The sequence below is a fragment of the Ursus americanus genome, chromosome 6, assembly GCF_024610735.1.
Source record: "Ursus americanus isolate L20-20 chromosome 6, mUrsAme1.1.p, whole genome shotgun sequence".
NCBI classification, from domain to species: Eukaryota; Metazoa; Chordata; class Mammalia; order Carnivora; family Ursidae; genus Ursus; species Ursus americanus.
In genome coordinates, this window is record NC_142132.1 from 40,331,303 (window position 1) to 40,347,243 (window position 15,941).

Genomic DNA, 15,941 nt, shown 5'->3' on the forward strand with positions numbered 1-15,941 from the left:
GTTATTTATAACAGTGCCCATTTGGAAGCAACCCAAGTCTCCAAAAACTAGTGAAATAAATCAGAGCACAGCTCTATAATTTAGACATTAAAAGTCAGTTTTTGGAGAATGACGACACGTGAAAATGTGCACGATTTGGCGCTAAGTGAGGAAACGCGAAATACGAAGTCATATCTCGCGCCAATAGAACTTTCTGCAATGATGGAAATTTGCACACTGTTTGTTCTGGGGTCACTACCAGTGTGTACCTACTGACACTGGAAAGGTGGCCCACAGAACTGAGGAACTACATTTTTTTGGTTTGTTTTCTTTCATTTTAACTGACATGTTTAAACGTGAATGGCCACCTGTGCCTACTGCCCTGGAAAGCACCGGCCTAACCACCAGGATAGTAACTTGGTTGGTTTTAACACGTTCTGGAACAAGAAAGAAAGAGTATGGAAACGAACTGCACCGGAGTACTTCATGGGTTATTACTACCTTTGTGGGTCCGGCACACGGGCATGATTGTTTTCTTTTTTGTGTGTTTTTCAGGGTTTTCCAAACTTTCAACAATGTGCATGTAGAATGGTTTTAATTAGGAGAAAGCCTATTAGGTGAAATGAGGCCACACATCACAGAAGACTAGTTAATACTTACTGAGTATTTAGGAAGGGCTAAGGAACTATTTATTATTGTTATGAGTACTTTCCCAGGTGGTACGCTAAACCCTTCCATGAATTATCTCGTTTATGCTCATAATACACTGTTTCCTGAAACTGCAATTATCAGGCAGCCTTACGAGGTAGGCACCAGCATTAGTGATGGAAGTGGTCCGAAGCTCGGAGAAGTGAAGTCATGGGCCAGCCGGGTGGTGCCGGGGCTGAGGTTTGAACCTGTGGCTCCCTGAGGCCTGGTGCCTATGCTCTTCACTTGGTCAGTAACGCCTCTCGCATCCTGCCAGGACGGGGACTTTAGGACTAGAGAGGTTTGGCGTTGAGCTTCGGATGGAGCACATTTGCTGTTGATCTCTAAGCACTATTTCTTCTTTAGCTGGAAAAAAGAACCATTTAATATAGCAGTTTCAGCCTTCATATTCATACAGTGGTCTCTGTGTGCGCGAATCACCCAGGAGCTTGCCAGGAATGCGGAATCTCAGGCCCTATACAGACCTACTGAATATGTCTGCATTTGAAAAGGAGCCCAGGGGATTTGGATGCTCAGAAAAGTTTGAGAAGCCCTGACTTGGAATATGGCCCCTGGAGCCCAGTGGACTCAGGGCAGTGACACTTACTAGCTGTGTGCCTTGGGGCCACTCGCTTGCCTTCTCTGAGCTTCAGTGTCCTCGGGTGAGGCCCCCGGTGTCTGGGAGGCTTTAGAGGGACAGTATGTGTGACGTTTCTCGCTCCGGGTCCCGTGTTCATTGCTCTCACGAGTACTAACAGTAGCTTCTGCTTATGGGGGTTTGGTTCTGTGCTGGCTGGTTCCCAGGGGGACAGTGAATACTGGGTTCTGGGGGCCTGGGACACGGGATCAATCAGGAAACAACCTCGCTGAGCATTGGGATGCAGAACCAAACACAGACAATAAAGGGGACATGGGATTAGCAGCAAACCCAAATCAACCATAAATACTTCATTGAAGGTGCGGAGCGGCAGTTTTAGCGTGTTTGCAGGGAGCTGGAGAGAATGAATGTAAAGTAACTTTATTTTACCTGCTGTTGCTGAGATGCCATGTGAAACGTCATCAATATTGTTCTATTGCCTGATGCCAGTGAATGTAAAATATTTATAAAGGTCCACAGGCTCACTTGTGAAACTAGTCCTTCTACGCTTGCTTTACTCATAATGCACTGTTCTCTCAAACTCCAAATTCTACCATCGTAAGAGTTTTCAGTATTTAACATTTGCATTAAAAGAATTATTTCAGACGATTTTTTCTTTTTTTGGGCCAGGTCCATGTGATGCTATTTTCTTCTATTTTTTCTAGCTTTATTGAATTATTAGTGACATAAATATGTAAGTTTAAGATGTACAATGGGATGGTTTGATATGCCTATCTGTTGCAAAATGATTACCACAATAAGATGGCTATCACCTCCATTCCCTCCCATAATTACAATTTTTTTTTTTTGCGGTGATAACATTTAAGAGCTACTCCCTTAACAACTTCCAAGGATATAATACAATATCGTTAATTCTACTCTCCATGCCGTACATCAGATCTCCAGAACTTACTCATCGTACAGCTTGGAGTTTGTACTCCTTGACCAACGTCTCCCCATTTCACCCCCCGGCTTGTGGCAACTACCAGTCTCCTCTGCTTTTATGCGTTCAGCTTTTTAGATTCTGCATATAGTGAGAATGGACAATATTTGTTTGTCTGACTTATTTCACTTAGAAGAATACCCTCAGAGTCCTTCCGTGTTGTCTCCAATGGCAGGATTTCCTCTTTTATGGCGGAAAAATATCATATATATGCTGTATACATATACGCATTTCTTCTGCTGCTCATGTGTTGATGGACGCTTCGGTGGTTTCCATATCTTGGCTGTTATAAATAATGCTTCAGTTGAACATGGGGGTGCAGAGATCTCTTCGAGGTAGTGTTTTGATTTCTTTCAGGTATATACCCAGAAGTGGAATTGCTGGATCATATGGGAGTTCTATTTTTGATTTTTTGAGACACCTCCATACTGTTTTCCGTAGTGGTTGTGCCAGTTTACCTTCCCACTAACAGTGCACGAGGGGTCCCGTTTCTCCACATCCTCGTTAACAGTTGTTGTCTCTTATCTTCTTGACAGTAGCCATTTGGACAGGTGAGACATCTCACTGTAGTTTTGATTTGCATTCCTCTGATGATTGGTGATACTGAGCACCTTTTCATTGGCCTGTGGGCCATTTGTATGTCTTCTTTGGAAAAATTAGATAATTTTTCTTTGCCTTTAAAAAAGTGTCTTTGTAGTAGAAACTCTTTCTGCAGACGCCATGCTCAGTGATTGCATCCAGCTAAGAACTGGCCATGTCCATCTATGGCCCCGTGTGGTCCTCTAGACCCAGCAAGTCTGCAGTTGATCTCATCCTTCCATAAACTCTCACCACCACAATCTTTGTCTTGTTCAACTGAGACCACCCCCCCACTGTGCAAGAAACTGGGTGGGTGGGTGGGGGTCTGAACCTGCATCCTCTTGTCACATCCCACCTCTCACCGAGTGCTCTCGAAGGGACTTGCCACTGGCAGTCTTGTCCCTCTAATTGTCTTGCTCTCAGCCTTTTCAAAGCGCCGATATGATTATGTTCTTCCACACTGAAAATGTGCAGGGGATTTCTGCTGTCTGCAGGGACAATCCCATTGTCCTGTGAGAGGCAAGTCAGACTCTCCCCAACCTGGCCTGAACCCTGACATAGGTCTTGCCCTGAGTCCTCCACTTTGTTCTCCAGCTACACTGCGTGCTGTCTTGCAGGCCGCTGAACACACAAAGAGGTCTCAGATCCATAATTAAGCCTGAGATGACTGTCCCTCTGGGCCCTGGTGATCAGAAGGCTGGGCATGTCTCGGATGAATCCCCTCTGCTACTGTTTTTGTCTCCGTATCCTGGGCTCCTCCATTTCTAGTGTGGACTGTGGAGGTGGCCGACTCAAGTGTAGGTCCTGCTCTACCACTTACAAGCCCTGGGACCTTGAGCAAATTATTAGCTCTCTTAGCCTCCAGTTCCTCCTCTATAAAATGGGTATAACAATATCTACCCCAACAGGGTTAGTGTAAAGCTTGAAGGAGACCATAGAGATAACGTGCTTACGGCTGTGCCTAGCACATGTAAGCATTCGGCAGACATGAGTCGTTGGTGTTGACGTTACTGTAGTTGCTCTGTGTCTGAATGTGCCCGAGCTCTGGGGTAAGATACCATACGACTCGTGCAAAAGCGGCAGGTCCTATTCAAGTTGCTTACAGTCCTTTGTTCTCTCTTGCCCACTGTGTGAGTGAGAGTCCCAAATGCCCCACAGACACAGAAAGTTCTCAAGAAGTATTTTTGAAAGGCTACCTTTTTCAGTGGGCACAGCCCTGGCCAGGGACCAGACACCATTGTAGAGAAGGGGGGATTCTGCTTGAGAAAGTACATGCTCACAGACCCCCTGAACGTGGAAGTCCTTCACCGTGCTTTGCACATGCGTACACACACACACACACACACACACACACACACACACACACACAGACAAACCCAGAGCCACAGAGGCGCCATGTGCCTGAGCGTTTTTTCCTTCTGTTTCAGCAGGGAGCAGATGGCCAGAATTTAGTCATCATTTTCCTTTTTCACAATACAAACTGGGCTTTATAAAGCCTGGCTAATTTAAGGACTCCATCAATCAAATCTCGATTTCTTATGAATGACATGAATAGTTGTGAGAGTACATTACATGCGTGCTCTCAAGTTAAGGACTTCATTAGAGCCATTTGTTACCTCTTCCTGCATGAAGGAGGAAGGGAAGTTCAAGGCTGGGAGACTCAATACATCTGCTATGTATTCATATTTCAGAATACTGGATCTTAATATTACCAGGGAAGCTAAACTGTGTAGATGTTAATTTCTATTCCACAGGCCAGAGCCTAATCTGGGAGTCCAGGTAATTTGAAGACCCATTTGTTACAACGTTTGTGGGGACGGTTTTGTAAAGGCAGCAAGCAGAATGGGTGGCGGCAGTAAATTTTATACCAGGCTCTTTCTGCCAGTTTTATTGTGACATTGCCGTGAATGTTCACACCCATCAGAACCTTGGCTGGGGGCCCATCAGCGACAGGGGGAGGGAGAGCATCTCCTTTCCCTTCCTGTGTTTCTGAGGTTGCTTTCATTAGCAAATGCTAATTAGGAAGGCTTGGCATCCTCCTGACTAACCACAAGAACCCCGAGTCAGCCTGAGGACAGACTGCACAGAAAGAAAAGCAGCACTAGAACCCGGGATGCGTTGTTGCCCCAAGAGTGATACGTCCAGCGTCGTGCTTGTGTGTATTTGTGTTGCTCATGTTTTTCTTCCAAATTTCAGACCGTGATAAACGTGTGCAAATGCCCAATGTGAGTCTTGCACACCTGGTCCAGTCCAAGCCTCTCACTTGGGTTCAGAGATTGTCGAGCTCAGAAAACGCGCTGTTCCCACCCGCGCCCAGGCTGGAGGCTGCTGCAGGGGTCCTGCTGCCCACGTCGCTGGATAACTACCCTCTGGAAACCAGCAAGGAGACTGAGGCACAGGGAAACCGAGGCAGGTGGGTTTGACACATCTGTTCTCTGAGCCCAAACCGTCTTGTACTTGGCACTCCAGAGCATTCTGTACCTGAAGGAATTGTTAAGGGATGTTAGATGTCTAAGGGAAATATCCATTCATTCAACTACAAACTAATTCCGTAGACATTTCCTGAAGGCAGGCCCTGGGCAAAGTCTCTGCTGAAGTCTGCAGGGCAGACATCCCATCCCCCATGGGGTTGCTCTATGTTTTGGTAGAGAAAGTACTAGGTGGTGAGACAAAACCTAAGAGAACAAAATAAATGAGTCGTAAAAGCTTCTTTGGTCTTATCATGAGCCAGGGACTGTTCCAAGCCCTTGCACACGTCACCTGATTTTACCCTCACCACCCTGTGGAGTAGTTTCTATCATTATCCCGGTTGTTCCTGGGGAAGAAATGGAGAGTTTGGGATTCAAGCACATGCCGCCGGCCCTGGAGTGGAGACTCCTAACCTCTCCGCTGTGCTGCTTTCTCGGCTGATGGATGGCTTGTCATTTAATTCATAAGTGAAAATAATGAGCTTCTAAACACGACTTTACATTATAACACACGGATCCATAAACTTAAAAATAGCCTAGAAGTTGGATTATACTTACATTGCAAGTTCTAGAAATAGCAGAGATTCACAGGCAGCACGTGACCAATGAAGGTTGCTGGAGGAGCTGCTCTTTGGAATGAGTTGTACGTTTGCTTCAGCAAGAGATGGATGATTCGTCTGAACTCTGGTGTCTGTCTGTCTCTAGCTGTCCACCTGCAATTCTTTTATGTGTAAAAGTATTATATATCTCAAAGTAATTCTTAGGAGATTATTGCCTCCAATTCTGTTGATGCAAATATGCATCACCATGGGGCGTGAACGGAATCAATCATGATGGAGGCAGACCGTTGGTGTCCGGGCTGTTGTGTAACAAAGGACTCTAGAGCACCGTGGCTTAATTAGAACATCAACTCTTTTGTTATTCTCTTCCACAGTTTTGTGGGATAGAAGTTCAGGCAGGCCTTAGCTGGGTGACTCTTCCTCTTCAGGTGGCACGGCCTGGGGTCATTGCTGGCGCTTAGCAGGACTGGTCTGGAGGCTCCGAGATGGCTGTACTTACATGTGTGGCCCCTTGGTAGGGATGGCTGGGACACTGAGCTCGCCGGGCACCTGTCGCTCCCCATGCGGCCTCAGGACCTCCCCACATGGTGCCTCCAGCCAGGTACTCAGGCTCCTGCTGGCAGCTCACGGCTCCACAGGCCCAAGGCGACGCTGCCAGTCTTCTTAGAGGCTGGGCCTGGCGCTGACACAGTGGCACTTCTGCCAGCCTCTTTTGGTCAAAGTACTCCCAGGTCAGCACAGATTCAAGGGTTGCAGAAAGAGACCACCTCTTGATGTGGGAGCGTCCAAGAGTGCTTGGCCATTTTTCATCTGTCACTCGATTGATAGGACTCGGCAACACATTCTAGATGAGAAGCCTGAAGAAGCCGTGACGGACTCAAGGCCACTTTGAGAAGGTGTGGACTGCAAAGGCTCCTTCCCGAGGACGGCGGGCTTCCAGGGGTCTGCCAGTGGGCGCGCACAGTAGGGCCTTCACAGCACTGTGCGGCAGCCAGCCTTCTCCATAGAAAGCTGAGTCAGAGGCCTCAGTAAATCCTGCCACTGCTCTCGTTTCAGTTTACAAATGCCACATTTTCAGGACCCTTCATAACTCACTGCGGGGGTTACTGGTAAAATGGAAAGGGAAATTGGGTCCTCGGCCAGCTGGACGGTCCCCAGAAGCACAGCTTGAGACAATGACTGGGGGCAGCTGGTTTTGTGGAAGAGTGAGTGCAGAGAGTGAGACAGGGAGGGAAAATCCAAAAAAGGAGGGCAGGGACGCCTGGGTGGCTCAGTCGGTTAGGTGTCTGACTCTTGGTTTTGGCTCAGATTATGATCTCAGGGTCGTGGGATTGAGCCCCACGATGGGCTCTGTGCTCAGCCTGGAGTCTGCTTGTCCCTCTCCCTCTCCCTCTGACACTGAGGACAGTGTCATCAAAGCAGCTGGTGTGGGCAACCAGGCCTGCATTCCAATGAGAAGTATGCAGAATACCTCCCCGAACTGTCTGTCTGAGGGACAGGCTTACATACTGGCTCCTACCCCCTCTGCTGAAATGTGATCTGTGGGAGGCATTAACTCTCTCGCACATTTAGGCAAGGTGGGGATAGTGGGGGGGAGGGTGCCAGAACTCTTTTCATCTTGCACAACTGAAACTATATGCATTAAACAACAATCCTCATCCTCCCCTCTGAGTCCCTGGAACCACCATTCTACCTTCTGCCCCTGTGACTTTGACTCTTCTCACTGCCTCATGTGAGTGGAATCACAGTTTGTCCTTCTATGGCTGACTGGCAGTAAGTGCCAGTCCTGGGCCTTCTTAAGCAGTGAGGGCACCTGTGGCCAGATCAGGTAGGCCACAGAAACCTGGGGCATAACAGTCCTTCCCTTTCTCCAAAGGCCCTCCCGAATGCCACCTTGTCCTCATAGCCTCTCTCGGCTGCTCCAGGACTGTGTTGCCTTCCTCTAAAGCCTGTGCCTCCTGCTGGGCATGTTGGTCAGCTCTACCTGGCAGGGAATGCACCTGCCCCACATCATGCAGTGGGCTGGGACCCCCGGAAGGCAGAGCCCCTGTCAGATCCACCTTGCCACGCCAGGGCCTGACGCCTGGTAGGTGCTCCGTCAGCTAGGGTCGAACTTGCTGAAATGCATAGTATCAACAGGAGCCCAGGCTGAGGCCTCATTTCTAATCTCTGAAGAATGGCTCTGTGCTTGCCCCTCGCCCCTGCACCCGCCTTCTCTCCCCCTTCACTACTGTTCTTCCCTTTCGAGCCCTGGCCCCTCTGAACAGTGCCAGGCTGCATGCCAAGAGCACCTGGCACCACAGATCGGAGGGGACAGGGAGAGGCTCAGTGGGAAGCTGCCCGCGCTGCAGCCCTGCCCGCGTCCTGCGGCCTGAAGCAGTGGGGCTGGCGTGAGCTCCCAGAGCTCGGGGCCGGTCGGGGTGATGAAAGGCCAAATCTGTCAGGTGGTCGACTTTCCTGGCCTTCCCTTCTTCCGAGGAGGCCCAGCGCTGGCTTTTTCTAGGGCTCTGAGCCCCAGTGGCTGTGCCCTCTCTACTCTGCTCATCCCTCCGTGCAGCTTTTCTCGTGCACAGCTGACCCTGGGGGCGGGGCATGTCACCCCTGAATTCATTATTCTCCTAGGGCATAGTGTCCTCTTTGTTTACTAGAATACTGACTCATCCAAGGCCAGCTGCGTGCCTGCATGAAAGGGTCTTGTTCTAAGCTTGGTGTGATGAGGGGGAGGCCAACCCCAGTGCCTGCAGGGATCAAGCAGGTAAGTTACTGTGTGGAGGCCGCAGGGCCACTCATCGTGGGGGCGCTGGAGCGCGCCCAGCCCGACTCAAGACAGAAGCAAATGACCTTGGGACCCACTAAGCTCCATACTTACTACCTTGTTTTGGAGCCAATGGTGTATGATCATTTCACAAGCATGGGGAACAAGAATATTATTCCTATTTTCTGGTTAAGGAAAAGGAGGTTTTGAAGGGCACATACCCAACTCAAAGTTGGGACAGCAGGAGGCTTACAGGAGGCTGAGGGGACCCTAGGGTCCCCTCTGAGACAGAAAGGCCCCAAAGCTACTCTTCCCAGTACACTTCTGACAACCAGGTCAGCCTGTGATGGGGTCTGTCAATGGGTCACCTGGCTGCCTTCCTCAGGCCGCCACCCAGACGCAGAAATGCCAGGAAGGTGCCTCTTAGAGTTGCCGTTTCTCATCTTGTGGCCTTTCCCTGCAGCCCTTGCGCGGGTCGGGAGCAGCTGGAGACCATCTGTTTGATCCAGAAGCCAAGGACGTGTGACCCTGCCTCCGGGCCGTCTGTCGAGAATGTGCACAGGGGTATGCGCCGGGGTGTGGGCCAAGTTTGGGAGAAAGGAAACCTTGCACGTGACCTTGCTTGGAAGCTGTTGCTGGTACTTCCTTTTTCCTTCCCAGTAACAGTCACAATCTTTTTGTTTTTTAAATTAATTTCAAAACTACTTATGGTCAGGAAGAGCCCTTGCAGTCCCCCTTCGGCCTGGGCTGGGCAGGTGGATCTGAAATGTGTTAGTGCCAGTGAAGGTCCTCAGCACTCTGGTCCAGCCTGAGGGGCACCTGCTGTGGAGTCAGAAATGCGCTGTCCACTTCAGTTCCAATCTTCATGGACCCAGATTATCACCTCTCACTCTTCACCAGAAAACATAGACAGGGGAGACAGTGTTCTCCTCTGTCGTACATCCTCTGGGGAAGACCCCAGGGAAAGGAAAGAAAGATTCCAGAACTAGAGAAAATATTTAGACTTGACTAAACTTAAGCCTGGGGATTGACTCTGGAACACCACTGGGCAGCTCTTTACCATGAACTGTCGCCAGGCTCTGCTGTGGTCCCCGGGATTGGAGGTCGGGGGAGAGATGTGGAGAGCATGGGGTGGTGGGTCACACTGGGGGATTTGCCCATGTGCTCTGTGGTCAGCATTGGCGCGCTCCACCCCAGGACTCCGGCTTGTCCAGAATGACCTCAGGGCCCTGCTTTGGGTCCCCTCCAAGACCCAAGCTCAGGGGGAAACCGTGCAGGGTGCCCTTGCTGATCTGTGGGGCCATGTTGCCTCTGATTATTAGAGACCCAGGAAGCGAAGGCTTCGCTATCCCATCTCTGTGCTCTAACCTTAGTTTTACTTTTCACTGCCCACAATACATCGCTGCTCAAATTCTGTCTTGTCCCAAGACCAATGCAGGAAAAAATAGCTATAGTAAGTTGTATAGAAAACGAGCCCCATGTCCCCTGCCCCCACTCTTGCCTCTGCTCTTGATGAGACAACACTGACCCAGAGAGGGGATTGGAAGTGTGTATTCAGTGATCCATTCCCGGTATTGTGTGGGCCTGAGCACGCGTGTGTGTAAAATACTGTCGACCCCTTTTGTATGTGGTTTCCGATGGTTTGGGGAAAAAGCACTATGTGACTTTGTTTCCACCTCTAGGGCCACAAAATAACAGGAGAAAGGGCTTTATAGCTGAACCGGAACAAGAAATCGTGCACGTGACACTGACCCGGGATCCACGTCGTGGTTTTGGTAAGAGGGGCTTCTGGTAGGTGAGACCTAGTCTCTCCCTCTGGGCAGAAGGAAGGCGTGTGCCATTTCCCCTTTTGACTTTTCTACTCCCCTCTCTTGACTCACTCCCAGTGTGCCTTTTTCAGTGATCACTTCTTTTTCTTCACTTTAAGTGTCCCTAACAAATAATGGGACTTTGGGGGCAAAGTTTTCCTTTTAAGCCTGATAAGATTTGGGGGTTCGTATCTTGAGAATTTAAGTACAAGATAGAAAGAGACTTTTTAGGGGTGCCTGAGTGGCTCACTTAGTTAAGTGAGCTATTTTATTTTATTTATTTATTTTTATAATAATTTCTTATTATATTATGTTAGTCACCATACAGTACATCCCTAGTTTTTGATGTAAAGTTCGATGATTCATTAGTTGCGTGTAACACCCAGTGCACCATGCAATACGTGCCCTCCTTACTACCCATCACCGGTCTATCCCATTCCCCCCCCCCCCCCCTGCAGCCCTCAGTTTGTTTCTCAGAGTCCATAGTCTCTCATGGTTGACTCTTGATTTCAGCTCTGGTCATGTGCTCGGGGTGATGAGATTGAGTTCTGCGTTGGGCCCCGTGCTGGGCACAGAGCCTGCTTAGGTTTCTTTTTTTTCTCTCTCCCTCTGCCCCTCTGCTGCTCTTTCTTTTTCTCTCTAAAAAAAAAAGAAAGAGACTTTTTATCCTAATACCATGTGACAACCTTTCTGCAGTATACTTAGATCCTTAGTGATGGTAAGGAATAGTTAATCTTTTTCACATCTTTATTGTTTATTACATTTAAAGGCCCTGAGAAACCGCACAAGAAACAAAACACTGAGACAAGACACTCTATTAAGAATCGTCTCTTTCTGGATAAGATCATTCCATTTGAGACAATGTGGGTTGACCTAGAGGGTATTATGCTAAGTGAAGTAAGTCAGACAGAGAAACACAAATACCATATGATTTCACTTATATGTGGAATCTAAAAAAACAATGAATAAACAAAAAGGAGAATCCGACCCATAAAGAGAGAGAACAAACTGATGATTCTGAGGGGAGGGATGTGGGGGGTGGGCAAAATGGGTGAAGAGGAGTGGGAGATACAGTTTCCAGTTATGGTATAGGTAAGTCATGGGAATGAGAGGCACAGCGTAAGGAAGACAGTTAACGATATTGTAACAGGGGTGTACGGGGACAGACGGGAGCTACACTGGGGTGAGCACAGCACAATGTATGAACTTGTTGAATCACTGTACTGTCTACCCGAAACTAATGTAACATTGTGTTTCAATTATACTCAAATAAAAACACAATCTCTTTCCTATTTCTGATTATCTACCAGGGCAAAATCTGATGGGTTGTGTTCCTAGCTTTTGCTGTGCTTACTGATGGGGGGGGGCAATCAACTTTTCTCCACGTGTCTCACAGAGTGGAAAGAGCTGTTTGAGACTCAGAGGACTTAGCTAGAAATATCAGCAGTGCCACTTGGTAGCTGTGCGACCTCACGCAAATGACCGAACCTCTTTGGGCTGCAAAATCATTAAGTATCATCTTATTAAATATCATTGGATTACAGGCTTTGTCATGAACGAGGGTGAAGGCGTTGGCAAAGCTGACCCTGGCATTTTTATATCTTCTATTATACCTGGGGGACCAGCTGAGAAAGCTAAAAAGATCAAGCCAGGTACGTCTTTTTAAATTGCCAGAGACGTTGCCTTAAGGAACTGCTCTTTCTTTCCTTGATGGTATTAAGATGTGTTATTTTTCTAGGAGGGCAGATCCTAGCCTTGAATCACATCAGTCTGGAGGGCTTCACGTTCGACATGGCTGTTAGAATGATTCAGAATTCTCCCGACAGCATAGAATTAATCATTGCTCAGTCAAAAGGTACGTGTTCACCTGCATTCAGAAGTATGGTAACCAAGAACTGCTGAAAATAGAGGAGGTTCCCCCGCTTCTGAATGCAGATATTTACGTTGACGTAGGCTTGACGTTGCTTTTCTCGTGGTGGTGGCTTGCAGAGGAGCACTGTTGTGACACAAATCAATAAACTTGGCAGGCTTACAGGCAGACTGGGCTTTACTGTTGCTTGCTCTGCCCGATGGGAGTGCCCCGCTCCAATTCTTCATCAGATATGGCCCGTCCGGCCGTGCATGGTTTTCTGCCCACTTTTCTTGCATGATGGGGAGGACATTCGTTTTGTCACCCAAGACCTTATGGAAAGTGGCTGCTCCAGAGTTTCTACATAGCTGGGGCTTGGATGTGGCAATGGGCTGGGGAGGAGACTGGAGAGCTGTGTTTGAAGGTGAGTTCGCACAGCGGACATGCTGGTCTTACCTGGTTAAGACTTGGCCTGTTAGAGATCATCCAAAACAGTAAAGTTCTTTTAAAAGACACTTTTATTTATCCTTTACGTAAGTATGAGAGAGCAACTGTTGCCGCTATCAAAGAATAATATTATTATGTTTATTTGGAGTGGGTTTGGGAAGTGGGTAGAAGTAATGGGGGTGCGGGGCCCCTGGATGGTGCAGTCGGTTGAACATCTGACTCTTCGTTTCCACTCAGGGTGTGATCTCAGGGTCGTGAGATCGAGCCCTGAGTTGGGCTCTGCGCTCAGGGCAGAGTCTGCTTGGGATTTTCTCTCTCCATCTCCCTCTGTACCCCCCACCCCCACTGGCTCTCTCTCTCAAATAAATAAATCAATCTTAAAAAAAAAAAAAGAGGAAGTAATGGGGGATGTTAACATTCCCTTCCCTCCTGGTTACCTGGAATCACCACTGAGTTTTGGTTGAATGATCCTGTAATTTAACCACAGATTGCCTGTGCACCCAGGCTTCTGGATTTCTCTCTCACACTCCGGGGTGTCTGGACAATTTCTTTGCCTTGCCCTCTGAGAACCACGTGCATTCTCTCACACTTGCACACATTTACGCTGTGGCCTGATGGTTTTCCCAGGTCCACAGCTGCTCCAAGAACAGGGGATGGGAGGGGGCAAAGCCGGAGCCTCAGTGTGTGCCTTCCATGCTGTGGTGGGAGTGGACCCAGGGGCTTTGCCCAGCTCTTAAGAAACACCAGCCCCAGTTCACAGTCTCTGTTGGATTTCTCAAGTGTTCTTCCCGTAATATTTTATCTTTCTTTGCATTTCCCTCCACATTTTGCACAGGACTAGGACAGAGAGGAGGAATCGAGCCATCCTTTTTGGTCAGGAACCAATGCAGCTGAGTTGGGAATGATTCAGTGTTGTTCAAGGCTGGCCGTTGGGATGGGAGGTGTAAAAAATGGGCACCCAAAGTCTGTGATGCTCAAACCAGTTTCACCCTAGAACTTTGGACAGCAGTTTTCCCATAGTGCCTGTGAATTACATGTCTTTCCACCCTAGGGCCCCAGTTCCCTGTTGGTAACTCTGCCTACCATAATTGGGGTTCCTTACACAGCTGCGGAGGCTTGACTGCTGTGAATTTCTATCTGGTTAGCTTGCTGATGGGGCAGGCGCTCTAGACTGAAGGTCAGGGACAAGACAGATAACATTCCCATCAAGGGCAGCCATCACTCTCTACAACAGACTGAGTTTTCATTCCTTGCAGAAGGTCTCCTAGCTTGTATTTCCGTGAGGCAGGCTCACATGGTACAGCTTTACTTTTTAATTCAATCACAAGTTCCATCCTATCTCTCATGGAAGGGTGTGGAAGAAAATGAGCAGATGCTTCCAACATTGCCAGAAGGACAATGACAGTAGAATCTGCAAATGAGGTTGCTAGGAATAAGGCTTTATGGAACGGTGGCCCCACCATTCCCTCCTGAATACCTTTAGGTTTGAATAACTTCCAGTCTAATTCATTAAGTTACAGTTCATTGAGTGTGTGAGTTTGGGTACTTCCTTAAGTGCTAATGAGTCTGTATCTAAAGGAAACCTACTTGTATGTTTCTATATCCACATCTAAAGAAAAATTAGACTATTCTGCCTTCCTCCCACATATTGCTGAACAGCTAACATTAACATATTAATAGTAAATATCTTTATTGAGGCTCTACCATGTATAAACTAATTTCTCTTCATCTCTCTCTCTACATATGTAAAATCTCTCTCTCTATATAATTTCTAAGCCCTACCAACCCTAAAATGTAGTTGATATTATCTCTACTTTAATTAGAAGGAAATTGAAGTCCAGAAATGTTAAGTGCCTTGCCCACGGTTTTTACCTATTGATTCCCGACCTCACATTCTTTTCCCTGTTTCTGTGCCAGGTCAAGGGTCAGACAGGGGGTAAACAGGAATCAGTGGCCCAGCCTTCGCCCACATGGAGGCCACCATTTTGTTATGACCAAGTCCTCCCCCAAAGACCTAACATGTTGGTCTTTGGATCATGTGTTGATTATAGGCGTGCTCAGTGGGATTTCTGGAAGAGGTTGAGTTTAAGGGTACCGCCACATGCTGGCTGTGGGATCCTGGGCAAGCTACTTAATTCTTTTGACTCCACTTTCTCATATTTCAAGTGGGATAACTCCCTCCTGGTGGATGTGTTGAAAAGATGGAAAGATATATACATATAAAATATGTGTGTTTGTGTGTGAGTGTGTGTGTTTATGTTTGCGTATTGCCCATCACATGGCGAGAAATTAGGAAGACGGAGCTGGCATTATTAACTCTCCAGTTGCTACTATATTTTCATAGTTGAGTCACAACCCTCTAGTTAGGTTTTTAAATCACACCCAGAATCTTCCCTTTCTCTATTCTAAATGCATCATCCTTCCCGAGGTGCTAAACTCACATCGTTCCCAGCAGCTATAAAAGGTCTCTCTGTCATTGGAGGAAAATCCTGTTCCCCATGTAGCATGATTCCACTGAAATGCCAGCCTTTCCAAGCTGTTGACTTCTTGGCTTGTTTTTATAGGTATCTGTGGAAATACCCCAAGTGAGGAAAAGAATAGCATGGCCAATTCTGGGGTCTTCTCTACAGACAGCCCGAGCAACGGGCACCAGGGAAGTTTTTCATCACAGACGCAAGACCAGGAGAAAAATACTGAAGCACTCGAAGCAGCTCAGACTCAGAGCTTACAGCCCAGCGGGAGACCTCAGCTTTCCCCTCTGCCGTTAAAGGTAATCATCCCCTTGGTTCACTCTCGAGAATTTGGAGGAAAGAGAACAGGCTGGGGAGCCCAACAGTCCCGGCTCCAAAGTCCTTCTTTGCTCTCTTTTTGCCATGTCAGCTAGATAGAATTTACTTAATCCATCTGATCCTCAGCTTCCCCATCTGCAAAATGGAAATAAGTACCTGCCCTGCATGGTTGTTGAGAAGAACGTAAAGGTGAAAAGACAAAGCTCCCGGTGCAGCGCCTGGGCCACGGGGCTCAGTGTTTGCTCCTCCAGTGTCCTCAGTCCCTGATTAGACTTGGTACCGGTAATAACATTGGCTGCCACCGAGGGCAATGTACGGACAGACGTCCCATATATCCTTGGCCTCTAGTTGGTCCTCGAACTGCAACTCTGTGGCTTTGCTCTTGACAACGCCAGGGAAGAAGAAGACAAGGCCAGCTTTGGGATACAGAAGGCTATGTA

General features: G+C 47.9%; 1 protein-coding gene across 1 annotated transcript in view; it reads left to right on the plus strand.

The window, feature by feature from the left end:
- The window catches only part of FRMPD2 (FERM and PDZ domain containing 2), an 82,126-nt gene that overhangs the window by 38,118 nt on the left and 28,067 nt on the right, over positions 1-15,941 (plus strand). Inside the window, exons 14-19 of the mRNA XM_087862953.1 lie at positions 5,022-5,238; positions 9,072-9,172; positions 10,291-10,383; positions 11,961-12,068; positions 12,155-12,271; positions 15,277-15,482. Of these exons, the coding sequence (XP_087719079.1) occupies positions 5,022-5,238; positions 9,072-9,172; positions 10,291-10,383; positions 11,961-12,068; positions 12,155-12,271; positions 15,277-15,482 (842 nt within the window). The remainder of the gene's footprint in view (positions 1-5,021; positions 5,239-9,071; positions 9,173-10,290; positions 10,384-11,960; positions 12,069-12,154; positions 12,272-15,276; positions 15,483-15,941) is intronic.